Source organism: Lupinus angustifolius, chromosome LG18 (assembly GCF_001865875.1).
Source record: "Lupinus angustifolius cultivar Tanjil chromosome LG18, LupAngTanjil_v1.0, whole genome shotgun sequence".
Classification (NCBI taxonomy): domain Eukaryota; kingdom Viridiplantae; phylum Streptophyta; class Magnoliopsida; order Fabales; family Fabaceae; genus Lupinus; species Lupinus angustifolius.
Genome location: NC_032026.1, coordinates 8,689,474 through 8,711,270, shown reverse-complemented (window position 1 = coordinate 8,711,270; position 21,797 = coordinate 8,689,474). Strand labels below are relative to the sequence as shown.

The following is a 21,797-nucleotide window of genomic DNA, read 5'->3' as shown; positions in this document are numbered from 1 at the left end:
TCTCCATGGAGAGACAAGTTATTCATTTTGTCTTTACATTTAAGGATAAAAATATCATAACATTACATATAAAGGATAAAATTGTTACATCATATAAAAAATTGTGCACTTCCCTCTCCATTAGATCTGACCCGGTCGACTAAATGAGAATTTCCTTATTATATTATTTATTAAGGATCATTTTGCAATAGGTGAAATACCCTAATGAACAAGTTACCATGTCAACAATACTGGCCATTAATCCAATTTTCAGGAAATTTTCTTGATCTCAGGTTAACTTGTGGTGTAAGTAACCATGTAGCTAAAGGAAGGAGTTCCCATCCATGTAAATGCAGGACTAACTGTGAAAAAGGATCTAGGGAGTTGTGTTAGGTAGATACATAGTTTCCTACATTGAATAAACCCTCCTTTTTGTTTGTGGAATTGTAAGCATCTAGGGAGAAAAAATATGTATCCACTGTACAAGTTTCCTACACTGTTATATTCAAAAATCCCGCAGCCAAATCATCTTAGTATGGAAAAGAAAATGCTTGGGGTTGAAGATAATCATATTAATTCACCATCTCTTAGTTACAACCTCGTTCTTACATGGTGAGAGTGCCACCGTGGAAGATGTTCATTGTTCAACAACAACCTTCTAGAACATGAGTCACCAATCCTGAGTAGCAAGGGCACGATCCAATCTCTCAGAAACAGTGATATAACTTCTTATAACTCTTCAACTTAACCCATTTAATTTTCACCTTAAAATTTCATATTTACTTTTTATAAGTTAGTTTTCTTTAATTTCTTTTTCCACATGCACATTATCATATGCCTATAAAATCATGTCATGATTACTTATGATTTGTTTGCTTTTTGCATCAAATTTTATTCATTGGTGTTGTTATTCTTTGTTAGTGAACTGTTTTCTCATTTATTAATTTTAGTGGGGTTATCTCTATCTTTATATTTTTTTTCTCTTTATAATTTACTAGTGTGGACAGACACTTCGTGTCTGCCGGCGAATATTGTGTGATATTACATATTCAATTTTTATATATTTCATTTTTTTTGAATTAGAATGTATTTGTTGTTTTCGGTGTAATTTATATTATATTTTTGTGTGTTTATGATAATGTTTAATTTAATGTGAGATATGTGGTTAATTAATGTATTGGTGGTGGTTGCTTAGGATTATATAGTTTTTTGTAAAAATTAAATAATGTGAAGGGCAAAATAGGAAATGAAAATTACACCATGAGGAAAGTTATTTCAAGTTTTGGCTTTATATATAGTATAGATAATTTTCTTTGAAAAATATTTTTATCAATCTCAATCATACAATATTTTGATTATCTATTTGAGAGGATATAAAAACTAACTTACGCCCAAATTTGCATTCTTATGAGTTTAAAATAAATATAATGTTTATAAGAGGTAAGTGCTTAGGAATATTTGGAATTTCTTCATAGATTTATTATGTTAAATTTTCTATTATGTTTCTTGGAAATTTAAATATAAGAAAATATCTTATTTTTATATTTAAAATTTATATATTTTCTAACAATTTCATATATAAATCATAATTTTATCCCCTCTAAAATTATGGTCTAAGACTGCCACTGCCTTCATACATCTATACTACTTATAAAGGGAAAATCCAAAATAACCAGGTGTAATTTGTGGTTCTCCCTATTTTGCCCTCACTATATTTTAATTTTTACAAAAAAAATCATATATAACCTAATGTTCCTCTCCACCTAATATATGCTCATATTATTTGTTTTATTATTTTTTATTTTTACATTATGACTATCAGTCTTTGATGTAGAATATTACACCAATCAAATAAATTCAACTGTATGTTACAAATATTTAACACGAAATATTATATTTGACATTTATAACATACAAACTATACATTATAAATGATAGGAAAGCGAATTGACAGACACAATAGCAGCTGTCAACACGCTAGTGATATATAATTAAGATTTACTTTACTTGGTTGTTTTTCATGAAGCAAAAGTGCAATTCTATTTCAAACCTTTGTCATCTACCTAATTGATACTGAGTTTAATTGCAAAGTTAAATTCACTAACACTAGAATGGTTATGAAATCAAAATGCATAATTTTAAGACTTAAAAAGGGTATCACTTATGTTGTGCAATTTTTATTTGATATACGAGAGCAAAATAATGTGATTGAACATAAACATCAACATGTGTCGTGGTAAGAAACATTGATCTCAAATAAAAAAACAATGCAAGGGAAAATGAAAAAAAACCGAAAAAGCGTAAACTATAAAAAACGTGCAGATGAAGTCATGAAGGTGGGAAAGACGGGCACGCCCCACTCTCACCAAAACTTAAATTCCATTTCCAAAACTATTCTTCATTAAATTTAATTTTCTTTTATATATTCTCACGCCAACCACAATTAATAAAAAAGCAACAACAATCATTTTCCATAATCACTTTACAAAAGATTGATTCTCTCTACCAACTCAGAAGAAGCAAAGAAAGAAGGAATCAGAAGAAGAAAAAAATGGATGATGAAGTTGTTCAGCGAGTTTTCCATGAAGGAGGTCGCGATTACATTCAACAACAACCTTCAACTTCTTCTTCTTCTTCCATCCTCCAATCTCTCCCTCTCCATGTGGTATATATCAATCTCAACTTCATTTCCTCTTCCATTTTCCATTTTTGCGCTTTCTCATTATTACACTATGCTTAAGCAACGGTTGCTCGTAATTTCATCGAATTTTGTTTGTGTTTGGACGTTTGTTGAAATTTATGCGTTTTGTTATCTTTATCTTCTGTTTTTAGGGTTATATTTGAGAATTCTAGATAGTGATAGGTTCAGCTAGTAATGAGTTAGCATTTTTCTTATAATTGTGTGACGTGTTTGTGTGTGATAGTGATTCCAGAGAGATGTTGATTATTATGAGGATATTCATATTCTGCAGTTTGGATAGATTGATTTTTGAGTTAACTGTTGATTTAGTTATCGGAAGATTCATTACAATATCGCCAAATATGTACTCCAAAGTTTTTTTATCATGGATTAAGTTAGTGGACAAATGTAGTGACATTTTAAATCTTTCAGGAACTTAATTGGTGATAGAAAAGTATTAAGGACTTATCTATCAATGTTATAACCTTTCTAGGACTGAATTGAGGGTTTATTATATTGATATTCAGCTATATATTGAACTTTACTTTTTTCATTCTCACGATTCATGAAATTGTTGGATGAACTGGCACAGTCTTTTGATCATGGCTATTACTTGTTGGTAAAATCTATCCAAGAACTTCGAGAGAAGAAGGAGGGCATTGTTACAGTTGGCATTGGGGGTCCAAGCGGTTCTGGTAAAACAAGGTATTGATATTACTATCAATGTATTATTTTCAATGTGTTTCAGTGAAGTAAGGTGTATGCTTTTGCTGCATTGTTTTTCTTTTAATTTTGTTTTTTCGTGGTCCCTGAAGCTTAGCAGAAAAGGTGGCATCTGTTATTGGTTGTACTGTTATATCAATGGAGAATTATCGCGATGGAGTTGATGAAGGGAATGATCTGGATTCTCTAGATTTTAATACCCTGATCAAGAATCTTGAGGTTTGAAGTTGCTTCTCTTTTACATTAATGTGGTTAAAATGCTGGTCCGGCTTATTCATTGTTACTTTGGTTGTCTTGATGGGTTTGCATGGCTGACCCTCATCAAGCCCTTGAATTTTGTGCCTTACTTCTTGGACTTCTCAAGGTTTATATTATACATTATTGAAATGTAGTCTTCCTATTCCTATGATCCAAGCAACATTGACAGAATCAAAAGAGAAAAGAAAAGGAAGAATAAGAATAAGAGAGAATAAAAATATATAGGCTAGGCATTATTACCACTGATTCATAATGTTAGACTGTTGGTGGATTATATGTTTGTTTTCCTTTGTACTTAAACTGATTAGATTATGTGTCAATTTAGTATATCGTGTTTGAGACTAGCTTATGGTTTTAGTGAGAAATGCTAATAAGTTGTGCAAGGTTTTCTTTGTTTGAGTATTTGTTAACAGGCTTCTCTGTTGCAATTAGGATTTGACTAAAGGCAATGACACATTAATCCCAGTGTTTGACTATCCGAAAAAGAGACGTGTTGGCTATAAATCAATACAGAGTGCTTCATCTGGGGTGGTAACGTAGCTAACTGTAGACTGCAGTTTTTTAGGCGCTCCTTGCGTTTGATTTTATTTTGTTTTTTGCTCAATTTTTTGTTTGCTTTTTATTCAATTCATTTCAGGTAATAGTTGATGGTACATATGCATTGCATGCCAAACTGCGGTCTCTGCTTGATATTCGAGTTGCTGTGGTAAAATTTATTGTTATAGTAATTTTATGACTTTCCTTGAGCTATCAGTTGAGTTTATAAATTTCAAAATAATACACTCTTGAGGTTTTGTTAAATCAGGTAGGTGGTGTTCATTTTAGCTTGCTTTCTAAAGTTCGCTATGACATTGGGGATTCTTGTTCACTGGATTACCTCATAGATAGCATTTTTCCATTATTTAGGAAGCACATTGAGTCAGATCTTCATCATGCACAGGTTAATCCCTTTCTTCTTCTCACCTCCAAATTTCACTGCTAATGCTTTTATTTCCGCTGCCCCTTTCTGGCAGATCAGAATTAATAACAGCTTTGTCTCATCATTTAGAGAGGCAATCTACAAGGTTAAATGCAGAAGTGAGGTGTGTCTATCATCTATATATTAACAATGATGAGTTTTTCTCTTCATGTAATTTTTTCCTGATTAATTGTCAATGAATGAACACATTTAAATTTCTGGATTTCCTTTCTCTCTGATGCTCGTCTGTCTATTTCTTTTTTTACGTTTGCTATCCTGTGTACTGAAAGGCCATTGTCTGCATGCTTCACTTCACCTCATACACATACACCATATGTATCTTACAGCTTTTAAGGTAAGAAGTGAAAAGTGGATCTTGGTAAAGGAAAGCTAAAATGATGATTTTTTTAAATTAATGTTCTTTATCTAGTTCATAGCTTCCCACTTTTTCTTCTGTTCTTTATCCAGATGAATAACAGATGAAGCTAGTTTTTGACATGAAAACATTTAATGATCTAATAGGTTTGTGTATGTTCACATTCTGTTAAATAAGGACCGTTCATTGCTTGCTTTTCTGTTGTTCATAGTAGATCAGCAGCAATGCTTTACTGGTAATTTTGTCATAGGCACTCATAGTTATGCATTAATGGGTTATTAGAAATGGGAGATCGTTTCTACCGAGAAAAAGAAATGGGAGATCAATAGAGAAAGGAAGGTTTAATATAAAATGGGCACATGTTATTTACGTGTATGTATGCCTTTTTACAGTTTTACTACTTTGACATTTTGTTTATGTTCTGTAACTTTGTGAAGTTAATTTTCCATTCTAGATTAGCCTTTCACTCCTGTTACTTCTCTTTCTGAATTTAGTATTTGTTTGCATCTCTTTTTCATTGTCCCGTATTTGTATGTTTTGAGGTACCCATAGAACTTTAAGCTTTTGACTATATTCTAATTTTTTTGCAGTCTCCAGATGAGCATTCAAGTTCTGCATTTCAAGGAACTGAATCCCAAACAGATAAGTGAGTGCTTTGGTGGTAGGAAGAAGAGTGTGGTGTTGACTAGCTTTTTTTATCTACAGCTGTTTCTTACAACAGTTTTAATATGTAGATTTTAGACATCTACAACAACAACAACCAAGCTTTAGTCCCACTAGGTGGGGTCGGCTGAATTTTAAATATCTGAAGTGGAAAATTTGTTTTCCTTTCAGTTTTCTTGAAATGTACCTTAGACCGCCTTCGGCTAGTGAAGAGGCTAAGATAAATGATTGGATCAAAGTGCGGCAATCTGGAATAAGATATTATTTATCACTTGGTGATCAGAGGATTGTGGACAAAAATTTCATTATCAGGCCTAAAGCAGAGTTTGAGGTAGCAATCAATTTCTTTTTCATCTTACTCTTTTCCTTTCTTCTTTATACTAAAACTATATTAAACAGCATGAGTGGGGTTTATTTCATATGTAGAGCATTTAGTTAAATGATGCATGGCCAAAGGATTTCCTCTCTCTAGTTTAAACTGCTGATTGCAACAAAAATTGTGTATTAAATAAGTAGACATGGATTTATACTTCTCCCCTGTGAAAGAAAAACTGAGGTCTGTGGAAATTGTAAATGCACCCCTCAAGAGTCAAGACTAGTAGGCCACATAACAAAAGCAGCTGCTTACTTGCTAATCATCTTCCCTACCACTTAAGATGTTATCTCGTGCAAGTTGCAATGAGGCCTGGACGTTGGAGCTTTAGAACCAACAGTCATTTCCTCTCTAAATAGCACTGATATTGAATAGCTTCATCATCAGATGGAAATTAGCATTAGATTGTCAAAGTTGTGTTTTTCTTCGTACATGAAATTGTTGAAACTGAATATATTATAGCAAATAATAGGAGTACAAAGTGATTGATATACAAAAGTGCTGCCTTGCACCACGCTCTCTCTCAATCTTTTACAGTTTTACCCAGCACCTTCTTCACCTATTACAAGTGCCCAACACTTTTTATCTGTGTATCTCTCACTTGTGCACTACTTATTTCTTGCAAGCCACAAACACAATAGCCCATCCTTTCACCTATTTATATATGTTCAAGGTCGGTCATTTAAATTCTAGCAGCTTCATGATTTGTATGGTCAGTGGCTTCTTGAATGTTGTTAAAGACATGTTTCACTGCCTTCTACAAATCACTCCATTATTCCACATCTATATATCTCAAGAAAACAATCACTGGTTTTGAACAGTAATATCAGACTGTCTGAGGAAAGGTTTTAATATTTTGATTTCTGAATAAACCCGAGGCTACAGCATAATATTTTGGTCCTGGTATTTCCTTTTCTCAACCAAAACAAAAACTTCATAGGTCGTGTCATCTTTTTTGGGTTTGGAAGGGATCCTTCAAGTGGTATGACTGGTATCGCAGAATAAGGATTATAACTGACCTTTGCCAACATATGATTGTCAGATTGTGTACATGGTGAGAATGACTAGTTTGAATGATGGGGGCAAGAGATATGCCACTGTATTCATTTCAAGAATGATGGGATGTATTTTTGTTGGGATGGAGGTATGCAAGAATTTAGGAGTTGGAGATTTAATGTAACATAGGCTTAGGAACGAATGCATTAGGAAGAAAGTTGGGGTAGCTCCTATTGTAAAAAAGATGTAGAATTGCATCATAGGTGGTTTGGGTATGTGTGGAGGAGACGGTCAGAACCCCTATTAAGAAGAGTAGATCAAATGGATGTTAGTCCAATATTTAGAGGCAGGGAGAGGTCAAGAAAAACCATTAGCGAAACAATGAGGAAAGAGTTAGATATCAATGTTTTGTCAATGGACATAATTTATGATAGAGCATTATGACGTGCTTGGTTCATTTAGCCAACCCCGCTTAGTAGGACTAAGGTTTGGTTGTCGTTGTTGTATATCTCCAGGGAGAAGAGCTTCTATCTTTAATTGTGCGGTTTGCTATACGATTCTTCTCAAAATTAGAATTAAAGGGTTTTCTTTGAATTTTCGTTGACATGGTGTTTTATGTTATTAAGTTTGATCAAAATATTTTAGTTATAGTTTGAGTTTGTCTGCCTTTGACTATTCCTACCCTTTAAATGTACCTTCTCCATGCCTTTTTTAGTCCTTTGTTCCATCTGGAACATGTTATCCATCATGAGAAATGAACCCACTCTTCATTTAGCAGTTTTTATTTGCCTTTTCTGATCATAGTGTTGAAACAGGTTGGACGGATGACACTGGGTGGATTGCTGGCTCTTGGGTATACCGTTGTGGTTAGTTATAAACGTGCATCCACGACTGTCAATAACGGCAAGGTTTCAATGTCTTTTGAAACCATTGATGCTCTTGGTGAGACATTCATGGTGATGAGAGGAACCAATAGGAAGGCATGAGCTTCTTTTACTCGTAACTATATATCATGTTCCCTTTTAAAATAGATCTTCTTGACTGCGCTTATTCTTCACTTTTGAGTGACTCACCATGTTGTTTTAATACTAATGCAGTGTCACAAATGAGATTGTACTCTTCTCATCTTGTTCAGAACACAAACATGATATGTCAATAATTGTAGTTTCCTCACTTTTCTCTGAGAACCGTATTCCAAAATCACAGGGACTCACAGATTTAGCATTGTCATGCTTTGCATACAATGGAAAATTAGAAAGGAATAAGAAAAATATGTCCTTTTAGTAAAAGGAATATATGAACATGCATTCTTGTGACCTTGTTCAAATATGAAATTTTATGAAAAGAGAAATCATAGTGGATATTCCCGGGCTTGAAAACTTTCAAGTTTTAAAAATGACTCAATTTTATATTTATCTTGCCAGTCTAAGTTCCTAAAGCATAAACCATATCTTTAATCTGAAAACCATTAGTTAGGACTGAAAGTATATTTTGTTCTGCTCTTTTGTGTTGATGCATTTTTAGTTGTTTTCTTGTTTGCTATTTTCTTCTCAGTTTTAGTGGTTTCTTAATCCCTCCCTCCCCCTCTGTATATTTTCCTTTAACAAATTCTTTTATGAAAGGCTTTCCTAACATAAAAAGGATGATCTAGTGCACGAGGCTCCCACCTCGTGGGATCTGGGGAGGATAAATGTATAGCTTTACCTTGCAAATGGAGAGGCTATTTCCAGGATTGAAGTTCGTCTTGGTCACTAAGCAGTAACCTTACTCTTATGTTGAGGCTAACAGAGTGTGAATGTTTTATTTTCTTCCTTTTTATATAAATAACATTGTTTGGTTAGTTTCCATGTTTTTTGCTTGCTGCTTACTTTGATTATGCCCTTTTTGTTTGATAATGCGGCTAGCTACTTATCCGAGAGAAGGAATTTTATTTTTCCTGCAGACCGTTGGAACAGAAGCATTGAGGGTAGGTAACAATGGACCTTGGATTACTAAATCATATCTGGAAATGATTCTCGAGAGAAAAAGTATGGATTTGAATGCACTTTCTCTTTTTCAAGTTCATGAATAGTAAATTAATTCAGTTATTTTTTCTTATTATTTGATGTTCTCTTTTCTTATATGTGATGATGACTGTTGTAATAGAATTTGTTTCACCAAGAATTAAATTGTCTATCATTAGATTATCTTTACTATCAAGATAATAATGAGCATAGTTTACTTTTGTTTGTGGCTTGTACTTAACAGTGAATTATGTGATTGTTGTTTTTCCTTTTGAATTCCACATGCAGGTGTACCCCGTCTTAGTACACCACCACTTGTGACTAATGCATCTATGACTGGTAGTCAAGAAACAACAATCATTGCACCAAAGCCAATTCGTGTCACTCCTGACTTTGTTATTGGTCTTGAGGATATATCTCAGCCATGGACTCGATCTCCAACAAAATCTAAAATGGAACCTGTTTTGGCAACATGGCAATTCATATCTTCAGATTCCTCTGAGCCTGACAACTCAGTCCTTGGTATTTTTTCTTGAATTGGAGGATGTAGCCTTAAACTCTTTCTGATATTTTTGTTAATAATTTCCTGCTTGTCTACATAAGATTTCCTTTATAGCAAGAGTTCTCTCATGAAGCAACCACAGATCCTTCATCTTTCAGGGATACCATTAGGCTTGCTCCAATGCCTGATTCATATGACTTGGATAGGGGATTGCTTTTGGCTGTTCAAGCAATACAAGTAAGGAGGAGAAGCTTAGAAATTGCTTAAGAGTCTCATGTTTTGAAAATTACAATTCCATAGGAAATTCGTATTTATATGTTATTGTATGCACTATGACCATTGATCTTTGTTCCAGGCTTTGTTGGAGAATAAAGGTGTCCCAATCATAGTTGGAATTGGTAATATGGATGTTTCCCGATACCTCCTCCTTCCTATGTGTGCGCATGACCCCATTTATTCATGCAGCATGCCTATACATTGCTGTCTTTCTCTGCCACATCTAACAATGTACACAACTAGCTGTACCTCATAAAACAAATCTAACAAATGGAATAAACAAATATTTGATTATAAATTTCTGAAAAGAATATAGATAAGGAGGCATTTCAGAACAAGTGAAAATGTGGAATTCCATTTATGTTCGAGGATTTGTAAGCAGGTCGTAGCATTCAGTCTCTGGAATCGATCAAAAAGTAGTGAACAGCATAGGGCCAATTAGGTGCCATCATGCTAAGCAAACATATACTTGGTTAGTTCTTCAAGTGCTGGCCTTAACTTTGGGGAACATTAAATTAAATATATCTTCCTTGAAGTTGGACTTAATTACACTCGCCATCCCTCTTATTTTTAGAAACTACACCAACTTCCCTTGAGACTCATTTTGTAAGGGGTGAAGTGTTACAATAATATAAACCTCAACAGGGTAAGTGAAATGACAACATAAATGCCAGTGTAATTAATCAAGAGGGATGCTGAGTTTAATTAAGCCAAACCTCAAGATAGGTAATTGTAATTTCCCATTTGTTTAACATAGTAGCTTAAGATGTTTTTTGTTTCCTTTAAGTTCCCCAAATATATGATTGTGAGGGGCTTAAGTGTAATATCAATATAAATCTCAAGGGAGTAGGTGTAGTGACAATATAAACCTTAAAGAGGGTAAGTGTAATGACAACATAAATATGGAGGAGGTTGGTGAATTTTTAAAACAAGAGAGGTGCTGAGTGTAATTAAGACAAACCTCAAGGTAGGTTAGTGTAATTTCCCCTTAGTTTTTACTAACATAGCAACTAAAGATGCTTTTTGCTTCCTTTAGGTTCCCAAAATAGATGCTTGTGAAAATTCAATCTAAAAAAGTTCAAAAAATAACAAGAAGTTGACCATTTTAGCATTAAAACATGAATTTTCATTTTTGAGAACCTTCTTTTGCTGTATTTCATCCACCCTATCCTATCCTTTTCCTTTACTCTTAGTTTTTAAATGTTTTCTCACTTGTTGATATTTACTCTACAAAATATATCTTCTTGTTTTCTTGGATTTATTTAATTGAATTAATTCACATGATTGGTATTTTTGTTTGTAATTGTTTTCATTTTATATCAAACATATGCTTCCCTATACTTTTAAAAAGCTATGCCTAAATAAACCCGAAAAGCTAGCTCATAGGGGTGGATTGCTCAAATCATTATAAATGGTTCATTGCTCCTATACTCAAACAATGTTGGACTTTAATGCTTAAAATCCCCTTACATGTAGGACCAGGCATATAGAGCGTGAAGTTTGTAGGACTGGACATCCCATGGGTTGCTCAGTCCGGGATAGTTTTTGATAACATAGCAGAAACATTTAACCCAACTCCACCCTAAAAACTAGCTCATATGGGGATGATTCCCCAAATCGTTATAAATAGTTCATTACTCATACTCAACTGATGTTGGACTTTAACACTTAACAAAGGAGGTGGTGGAAAGTTTGACAGTGTATTTCTGAGAAATTTTTTTAACACTTGTTTCTGAGCTTGCTTAAAAGGTATGCTCATTCTTCATTAAAAATAACAAATAATTATGTCATGCTCACATTTAATGTCTGGACAGGGCACAAGTTAATGCAACAATTTCCTTTTTCTTCCACTATATCTTTTGGTTACTGATTTCTTCAACTTGTGGAATCAGCTTATCATCATCTTAAAGCATATATATAACAGCTGTTTTTTCTGAAAAAGATTGGTCATGAGGGAAGTTATGCTTTACAGGAGGTCCAAGTGGGTCCGGAAAGACTAGTTTGGCTCATAAAATGGCTAATATCATTGGTTGTGAAGTAGTTTCCCTGGAACACTATTATATACAAGTAAAAGATTTTAAGCATGATGACTACAGCTCTCTTGATTTGTCTTTTCTATCAAAGGTAAGCTAATTGAATAAATAATTTATATGTAGTTGAATGTATAGTTACTCTAGATATCCTTCGTAAACTTTGCAACTTCACATTTCATATATATAGCAGCCTAAAGAAGTTGGTTTTCTGCATATAAATGGATTTATTTCTTCTCAAAAGCCAATAATACTCATTGTTCCGTCTCCTGAAGCTACTTTTTAAGGGGTTTTTGAGTACTTGGTTGTTGTTTTGAGTGCTTCTCTTTTTAATAAGTTCATGCCAATTCAGTGCTCTCGCCCCATAAACCCCTCCCCTTGATGGTTTGGCTAATTATTGGGTTTATAAACTTTAAATGAAGCATTTGCTTTTAGGAGATGTAAACCTTTGCAAGTTTGGGGGCTCCCTTGGTTAGACTTGAACTAATTAAGAGCTAAAAGTGCATAGTTGACAAAAAGAAACTGCATGTTCCTTCAGTTCCAAAACTCTTATACTGAATGATGTGGCAATCCATGCCAGTGCCCCTAAGTCATCAATTAAATAAAAGATCTATTTAAGCCTGAGATAATAAAAAGTATGTAATAAAAAACAATTTTTTGGTTGTGAATACTTTTTCGTTATTTATTTATTAATTGTAAATTTTTAAAATTTGATCAATGGCTTGGCAATGCTGACTAATGTCAATTTTTTATTCCACCCATGTGAGCACAATACTATTTTAGTTTAGTATTTGTCTAATGATCACAGGGCCTGGTGGTATATTGAGTTACCTTGTATTCACATAGATAATTAATATTTTTTGGGTATATCAAAGGTGCCATTTGGTTTTATCCAATACCAAATTTTCTATAAATCCATTTAGAGTAGGAAAATGTTATTCTGGTCCTTGGGCTCCATTTGTGATGTTCAAAAAAATTTATGGACCCTTTAACTAGTTCCACTTGTAGACTTTATTGGTAATGCTTTGTCTTTCCAATTGTATATTGAAACAGTTAAAGTAACAATTGTTTTGCGTTAAATGTAAATTTAGTTAATTCTTTGCTGTCCCCTTTTTTGCTCACGTAAGATGTTAATATCAATGTTTACCCAAAAATGGTTAATGTATATATCTATTCACAAAAAGATGGTAATGTCTCTTTAATTTAAATGCTTGGTTAGTCAAAGCTTCTGGATTCTTCTCAGCCATTGTATTCATGAATCTTGTAGCATTCTTAATTTCTTATTCTTCTGTCCCATGCAGAATATCGATGACATAAGAAATGCCCGAAGAACAAAAGTGCCTATATTTGACCTGGAAAGTGGTGCCCGGAGTGGCTTCAAGGAACTTGAAGTTTCTGAAGACTGTGGAGTGGTCAGTCATTAAACTAGTGTCCCCAAAACTATAAATTTGTTTTCTTAATTACAACCTTGCTTATGAGGTTTTTAATAGAATAACCTGAAGTAGAAAAGATAAGTCCTTGACTGTTTTCTATTTTTATACACACACTTGCCCACATATTGAAGTAGATTGAGTTTAGTGCTGGTCTAATTATTGGCGTGCTGGTGGATTTAATGCTGAACTGGGGATTGCCATTTTGGCTGTCAAAAGCCAACCTATAGTCACCAGATTTGCTGGGTTGATATGGGAACCGCGAATCGGTTTGTGAGTTACGATTCGCGGTGCTTTTGCACACCAATACGTCCTAGTTTGTGTATTGGTAGTCACTTCCAAATGAACCACCATTGAGGGTGTCATCTTCCTAGGCTTCAAGCCGCCATATCTTCAATGCTGTAACTCCAACTGCACATGATGAGGACGAGGCTGATGACCTAGCAGAAAGGCAGATGGGGAGAAGAGGAAGAAAAAAAATAAGAGGCGGAAGAAAAGAAGTGAGAAAGTAAGAGGCGGGCAGCATAAAGGAACATAGATACAGATAGAGGATAAGGAGAAATAAACCCTATAATCTAAAGGACCTCTTTACTAAATAGGCTTATTGTGTACCACATATTAGAATTAATATCCTCTCCAGTATTGGAATGTGAAAAAAATGGATCCTTAAAAATTTATTTGTGCCAAATGTCAGCATCCCTACCCAGTCCGAACCCCACATGTCAGGTCAGTAGGTCACTATGAGCCAAACCTTTCCAAAAGTCAATGCTATTATGTTCCGGTCAAGGAATAATTTTGTTATGCTACTTTGGTTCCTTTTCCTAATTGTTCCGTCCAGTTCTTATTAGTTTATCTGTTAACTTTGACCAGATTATATTTGAAGGCGTCTATGCTTTGCATCCTGATATCCGAGTATCACTTGACTTGTGGATTGCTGTTGTAAGATTGAGATTTCATCCATCTTTGAAGGCCTCTGGTTCATATACTTTTTATTTGCATTTCATGGTGCTATGAAGCCTACGATGTGACTTCATTATGAAGACTGTGGAGTGGTCAGTCATTAAACTAGTGTCCCCAAAACTATAAATTTGTTTTCTTAATTACAACCTTGCTTATGAGGTTTTTAATAGAATAACCTGAAGTAGAAAAGATAAGTCCTTGACTGTTTTCTATTTTTATACACACACTTGCCCACATATTGAAGTAGATTGAGTTTAGTGCTGGTCTAATTATTGGCGTGCTGGTGGATTTAATGCTGAACTGGGGATTGCCATTTTGGCTGTCAAAAGCCAACCTATAGTCACCAGATTTGCTGGGTTGATATGGGAACCGCGAATCGGTTTGTGAGTTACGATTCGCGGTGCTTTTGCACACCAATACGTCCTAGTTTGTGTATTGGTAGTCACTTCCAAATGAACCACCATTGAGGGTGTCATCTTCCTAGGCTTCAAGCCGCCATATCTTCAATGCTGTAACTCCAACTGCACATGATGAGGACGAGGCTGATGACCTAGCAGAAAGGCAGATGGGGAGAAGAGGAAGAAAAAAAATAAGAGGCGGAAGAAAAGAAGTGAGAAAGTAAGAGGCGGGCAGCATAAAGGAACATAGATACAGATAGAGGATAAGGAGAAATAAACCCTATAATCTAAAGGACCTCTTTACTAAATAGGCTTATTGTGTACCACATATTAGAATTAATATCCTCTCCAGTATTGGAATGTGAAAAAAATGGATCCTTAAAAATTTATTTGTGCCAAATGTCAGCATCCCTACCCAGTCCGAACCCCACATGTCAGGTCAGTAGGTCACTATGAGCCAAACCTTTCCAAAAGTCAATGCTATTATGTTCCGGTCAAGGAATAATTTTGTTATGCTACTTTGGTTCCTTTTCCTAATTGTTCCGTCCAGTTCTTATTAGTTTATCTGTTAACTTTGACCAGATTATATTTGAAGGCGTCTATGCTTTGCATCCTGATATCCGAGTATCACTTGACTTGTGGATTGCTGTTGTAAGATTGAGATTTCATCCATCTTTGAAGGCCTCTGGTTCATATACTTTTTATTTGCATTTCATGGTGCTATGAAGCCTACGATGTGACTTCATTATCATTTTCTTATTTGAAACAGGTGGGAGGTGTTCATTCACATTTGATTTCACGAGTTCAAAGGGATAAGAGTAGAGTGGGATGTTTTATTGCCCAAAATGAGATCATGACGACAGTTTTTCCTTTGTTCCAGCAGCACATTGAACCTCATCTTGTTCATGCACATGTTAGTGTACCGGATTGCATACTTTTTCTTCCACATCTTTTGAAACTGCTCAGGATGTAATAGTTTTGGTGATTTTAGATTTCAGTCTGAACCATTTAATGATTTCCATGTGATCAAGAAGTACTCCATTTCTTTGTCTTTTATCAAATCTTGAGAAATACTTTGGTTTGCAAAGCTTTTTGCATGATTACTGATGCACTTGAGTAACAATACAAAACTTGGTGATGTTAGTTAATGTTGATAATCGACTCTTTATTCTTTGCTTCCACCTACCTTTCTTTTGTTGTAGAATTGTCTTTCAATTTCGTTTTATCATAAATAGTGGGGAGTTTCTTTTGGAGAATTGGTGGATGCATGAGTTGTGACTGTTTCCTTTTGCTATTGCTTTGCAGCTTAAAATTCGAAATGACTTTGACCCTGTGCTTTCTCCTGAGAGTTCTTTGTTTGTATTGAAGAGCAACAAGAAAGTAAGACATCTATCTGTATTTATAAATTATATTATGTGACATGGTTCTGTTCAACGTGATTACTGAAGATAGCAACATACAACAGGTAGCTTATCAAGATATTCTTGCAATTCTTGATCCAGCAAAGTTTTGCAGTTCGGTCCAGAAATTTATTGATATTTATATAAGGCTTCCTGGGATCCCTTCTAATGTGCAGTTGACAAATAGTGATTGTATTCGAGTCAGAATATGTGAAGGCAGATTTGCATTGCTGATACGTGAGGTTGGCAATATTTTTCTCTTGACCACACCGATTGCTTGATGATACTTTCACAGATTAACATATCAACTTATTTATTGCCTCAAATTTGATGCTTCATTTATGTGAAACTATTATCTTGTACTTGTCAGCCTATTAGAGAAGGGAACTTCATCATTCAGCCTAAAGTGGATTTTGACATTAGCATTAGTACAGTTGCTGGTCTTCTTAATCTTGGGTAAGTCACATTTAGTTCAACAGATAATCTTCTCCATCTTTAGATCTCCATTAAATGTAAGACTACTATGTTTTATGGATGTTGTGGTGTTTGAGCTACAAATGCTTCAACAATAATTAATACTGTGAGAACTCTGTGTTAGTAACATCTTGGACAAAAGGGCAGGTAATTACCGTCAATGTTTCTTGCTACATTTCAAACATTAGGAGAAAATAAATATGTATACCAGTGTCTAGTATTGCAGTTTGCCATAGAACCTAAGTAGGAAGAGCGGGGAAAAAAAGGTTGTGGTTACCATTACCTGCTCTGTCCTTTTGCAGTATTAGGAGTGCAGAACAAGTAAAGTCAGGGTAAAAAATTAAGATGGATATTTAGTGGTAATGGTAACCTCTATTTGCAATAACATATGGGGTTCATGTAAGTCTATAATCAGTTAAAATAGGCTGATTTTAGTTGTTGCTATTAAATCTATTTAATTCCGTATTTGGTATGAGTGTATATTGGATGGCTGTTGTCCTATATTTGACCCAACAATAGATACCTCTTGCAGGTTTCTTTCTAATTTTTTTATTTGTCTGACAGTTGGTTTTTTTATGTATTGATTATTATTGATTTATTTTGTGGTGCCATTTTTCTGGCAGGTACCAAGCAGTTGCTTACATTGAAGCATCTGCATTCATATATCAGGATGGAAAGGTCACATGATTCATCCCATGACTCACATTTTGTTGAAAATGCATATATTTTATAACTAATTGATAGAAGTTACAAGGCTGAAATGAACTTGGTTCTGATTTCATTTTCTTTCTCTGAATCTAAACTTGCTAATCTGAGCAATATGGGGATTCAAATCATTTTTTACAGCTGAACTCTATCGGATTTTGTTCATTTCAACTCAAGTTCGGATGTATGATCATGAATTCTTGAATTGAACTGTTAAGCACACATTGATAGCTCTTCTATTTGTGACTTAGAAAAGTGAAGCTTGGTGTGAGCATTGTGAATGCCAATGAGACAACTGAAGATTTCACGATGAAATATCCTTAAGCCTATTTGAATATCACTCTCTTATAATAGTTTCCTAATTACTTACTAGTTTCCTAATTGCTTGACAATATTATATTCCTTATTCCATAGTATAGTTTTTAAAAATGGTTTTGATATCCATTGCCCTAAGCCTAATGCTTAAGGAACCCAAAAATGCAAAGTCTTTCTTGGGCAGTGATCTTTTAATGGATTAAAAGTCAGTGATGTATTAAAAATTATATGCTCCCTATGCCTTCACTGCTTAGTTGTAAGAACTTCTGGACTTTGATGTTAAAATTCGCATGTGCTCAGTTAGTGATGTTTTTTTGGATTGAAACAAAACATTAAATTTGCAATACATGCATTCTTGTTTGATGAATGACTATAGTAGCTCATTTGCAACCACAAAATTAACCTGCTTATTAGTTACGTATTATTATGCAGGAGGATGGTCACTTGAAAAGATCACCTCTGGGCTTATTTCTTCTTATCAGCTTCTTACTTGCCACTGAAATTTTTTTCTTCTTTCTTTGGGGTAGATTCTGATTGAGGTTGATCATCTACAAGACATATCTGACCCATACATTCAGATCAAGGGTGTTGATAAAGATGCAGTGGCAGCAGCTGGTTCAAGGCTTAAATTGGATGGTTCATATACTACCAAGGTACTCACTTTCTTTATATTACTCCCCTTGTTGTCTCTAGTGTGTATTGCAGGTGCAGCATCAATCAAGTATGTCATGATGTCTGTCTGGATTATGGTCAACTTTTTATTGTTCTTGTTTTTTTTGTTTTGGTAGAGTTATCTTGAAATAGTTTTGGAAAGACTACCAGCTATTGAAGGAACTTCTGGTGGGATTCACTCTCAGCAATCGTCAAGGCTGCTAGAGATTATTGAATTTATTCAGTCTCAGGTAGCCATTACTTTTTGGACAGATATTAGTCTTACATTTTGGAGCTATATCAATGCTAGCCATATAACTATTTAACACCATTACTCTTTGCGTAACTGTTATGGAACTCTTTAAAATACATCCACACTTAAATCTTGAATTTTAGACAAAGACCAATGAAAGTTTTCATTTATGTTACTGGTTGGGTGCCTTCATCTTTCAAGTGAGGATGGTTGATATAAGGCTTCAGAGAAGTTTAGTTTAATACTGAATCAGTATGCATATATATATGAGCATAATGATTGATATTTTGATGCACCAGATCATATCTTACCATATAATAGTAAAACTAAGAAAATGCAATTGTCAAGAACATGTGGGGCAGTACAGCCTATTCACATGATCCAATCGATCCTAAACCATATAGCACCTAGGGATCTGCTCCTTTCTACTCAATACTATCTTGTTTCATGTTAGTGCTGCTATACACATTTACGTAGCACAGATATCCTTCATATTGATCCAAACTAAGCTACCGCATTCCTAACTGTAGCGAACCTTTTATTGCTTGAGAAGCATGTAATATTAACTTTTCTGGGCATTTATCGTTTGGTGTAAATATGCTGGAATAAACAGGGATGTAGCTCTGCTTCAGAATCTTCATCAAACAGGGTGGTCTCTCCAATTGGAGGGACTATTGAGGAGATGCAATCCAGGATTAGAAGGCTTGAAAGGTGGCTTGCAATAAATACGGTACTCCAAAACTCTATTTCAAAAGCACTTGTTACTTTCAGTTTGCTTTAACTTTTATATCTTGTTTTTTCCATTAATTTGTTTATTTTGTACATTGGCAGGTTCTATGGACATTTTTTATGTCTGCCCTCGTTGGCTTTTCACTGTATCAAAGGAGGCGTCAGTGATGAGTCTTGGAAGTTTTCAAGATCACACATTGGCATTATTGTCTGGCAACCTTATATCAGGTCTCATTTTTTAAGTGGGAGTCTATATTATAAGCTAGCTACAGTCACCAATCCTTTAGCTGTATAGGTTTAAATAGGAACGTGTTGCGGTTCATCAATTTTAAAGTTTAGTTGAAGTTTTCATTAATCCATATGAATATGATTTGTCGGAAATTAGTTACAGAATATGGAGCCATCGCCCAATTTCCAGTATTTAAGGTGTTGCATAAATGGAGCCATCGCCCATATGTAATTGTGGCGGGCTCTAGGACTGGCAAGGAGTTAGAGACACTTGATAACATGCTTGCAGTTCAATGTTAAAAATGTTGGCTTGTTTGTTAAACACAATTACACAAGCTTTGAACCATGACCTAAGACAACCTGCTGTCGTTGCATTCTCAATTCCAACCAGAACATGAAATTGCGGGAATGATTATATAAACAAATTTTGAATGAACCGGTTATGTTGGTAATTCCAAAAAATAAGCTATCCTAGGTTGAAGGAAATTGTCATTCTACCACCTTCAAGGAAAATTTTAAATGTGCCAGTTGGTCCTATTTATCTACCCGGGCAATTTTATTGCACAAGCCATTGTGACCTTAAAGTGCATTGTAAACCCTAAGATTTGGATGGGTCCGGGGAGGACATGTGAAAATTCTGTCATTACACCGACATTGTTGTGGGGAGGACATGTGATGCGAATCTCCAGGGATGGTTTGCTTTCTTTGCCGACCGTTCTTGTCTAAAACTTAATTTGATTCGCGAAATAATACTTTTATATGAATGTCCATATTTTGTGTATGCTTATAGGTGAAATGTGTATGAAATTAGTGTTTAGGTCGAATTGGTGTTTATTTTTTGTTTATGATTTTTTGTGTTTGTGTTGGATAAAAGAAAGTGGAAAAGGAAGAAGATGGAGGCGCCACAAGCAAAGTAGCTTGATAAGTCAATGAGGTTTGCCACAAGGAAGGATCCTTGATAAGAATAAGGTTAAGGCGTCGCACCAATAGTGATAAGCCAATGAACGCCACAAGAACTAGTCTTGATAAGTTCTAAGTTAGGAGCAAAACTCAACTAAAGAGGAATTAATCCAAATAAATTTCAACTTAATTCATTCATGATCAAAAGCATACATAAATAGGGAAATTCTGAAATTTGAAATCCTAATTTTGGTTGGAGTTTAATGCCTGATTTGATTTGACCTTGTGTGTTGGCCGAATTCCCTTGAAGTATTCAACCATGCGCTTATTTGAATTTGACAAATTGATTATGCCTTATCTCTTGCTTGGCTGAATTGATTAAGACAGATTTGGTCTTGAAAAGGAAAGTTCATAATTGGTGAATTAATCTCTTGATCTTCATGTTTGATTGTGAGTTTGAATTCAGACTTGAATGAGATGATTAAACTTATATCCTTGACTTGAATGCATTGAATGAGACTTGATTACTTGTCTTTCTTGAAATAAGCTTGAACCAAATTTGAAATGGTCATTCATTTGCTTTCAAATCCTTCATTTGTTTCTAGACTGATTGGATTGTTAGAAACTTGCCTTATTAGACTCTCTCCACGCCAATTTGAAATTGGCTCATCAATGCTATCTTATTGCTTAATTACTATTATGATTCCATATGGTCTAGTCGTACCCTCCTAGAACTTAACCACTAGGCCACTGGACCATATTACAAGGAATTAAAATAAATTCCCAACCCTATGTTATATGATTTTAATGAAACTAAATAAATTATTTAGACAATAATTAAATAAATCCTAAGAGTACTCATGAAAATTATTCTCATATTCATGCAATAAAATAATAACTAAAGTATCGTAATTTCCTACCAAGAATGTAGATTCCTAGTGACTCTCATACTTATAAGATTGCCCTCCACAAATTATAAGTTGACTTCCTTGGTTTACATCAACATGTAACAAATTTGTCGTTACGCGGACACTGTTGTGGGGAGGACATTGATTTGAAGCAAATTTTCACAATGTTTAACACAATTATTTTCTCTTCTAACTTCCATCTTTGCGAGAGTCTTCTTGATATTGAGGTTTTTGGTTGGTTGGGTAAGAGGCTATGGCATGTTGTAGCTAACAATGGGGCAACGAACATAGTTAAACAATGACATATTATTTTGCTATTCTCTGATTTGAGACCAGTAATGCCCATTTGGGGTGATTATCAGTTTTATGGTTCTGGAATAATATTTTTAAAATAATTTACCCATTTTTAAAAGGGGTTTTTCTTATCAACGCTGATTATCTCCTTGATCACCTCTACTAATACCCCAATTACACCATTATTCGGATGACAATATATACCCCAATTGTGAGGAATGGTAGGGGGTTAGGAAAATTGCTTAATGGTGACACAATTGGCCAGATTGTGCTCTGCTAAACATCAACCCCTATTGCCTAAGTAGAATGATAAGGCTGCCAAGGAACCTAAGTCT

At 34.5% G+C, this 21,797-nt stretch overlaps 1 protein-coding gene across 6 annotated transcripts; it reads left to right on the top strand.

The window, feature by feature from the left end:
* On the top strand, positions 2,405 to 19,706 carry LOC109333193 (uridine-cytidine kinase C-like). Of its 6 annotated transcripts, none has more exons than XM_019568526.1 (26): positions 2,408 to 2,644; positions 3,252 to 3,364; positions 3,475 to 3,601; positions 4,073 to 4,171; positions 4,278 to 4,346; positions 4,446 to 4,580; positions 4,654 to 4,722; positions 5,565 to 5,620; positions 5,809 to 5,968; positions 7,822 to 7,986; positions 8,949 to 9,033; positions 9,298 to 9,531; positions 9,654 to 9,748; positions 9,867 to 9,909; positions 11,760 to 11,911; positions 13,119 to 13,229; positions 14,118 to 14,186; positions 15,375 to 15,518; positions 15,911 to 15,985; positions 16,182 to 16,247; positions 16,376 to 16,461; positions 17,103 to 17,157; positions 18,027 to 18,152; positions 18,288 to 18,401; positions 19,017 to 19,133; positions 19,235 to 19,706. In XM_019568526.1, exons 1-26 carry the CDS (start codon positions 2,531 to 2,533, stop codon positions 19,298 to 19,300), a joined length of 2,745 nt encoding a protein of 914 aa, XP_019424071.1. In that variant the 5' UTR covers positions 2,408 to 2,530; the 3' UTR covers positions 19,301 to 19,706. The 6 variants fall into 6 exon arrangements, with proteins under 6 accessions (XP_019424073.1, XP_019424071.1, XP_019424069.1 ...); XM_019568524.1 differs by lacking the exon at positions 14,118 to 14,186 and adding an exon at positions 15,188 to 15,256 and having other exon boundaries at positions 2,409 to 2,644; positions 16,071 to 16,247; XM_019568523.1 differs by having other exon boundaries at positions 2,409 to 2,644; positions 16,071 to 16,247.

Bases quoted from the DNA above. Each gene is read 5' to 3' on its own strand.
- LOC109333193 (XM_019568524.1), top strand. From the start codon at position 2,531: ATGGATGATGAAGTTGTTCAGCGAGTTTTCCATGAAGGAGGTCGCGAT. The intron at 4,581-4,653 runs GTTAATCCCTTT...CCTTTCTGGCAG, and splicing joins CAGATCTTCATCATGCACAG to ATCAGAATTAATAACAGCTT. The intron at 9,034-9,297 runs GTATGGATTTGA...TTCCACATGCAG, and splicing joins AATGATTCTCGAGAGAAAAA to GTGTACCCCGTCTTAGTACA.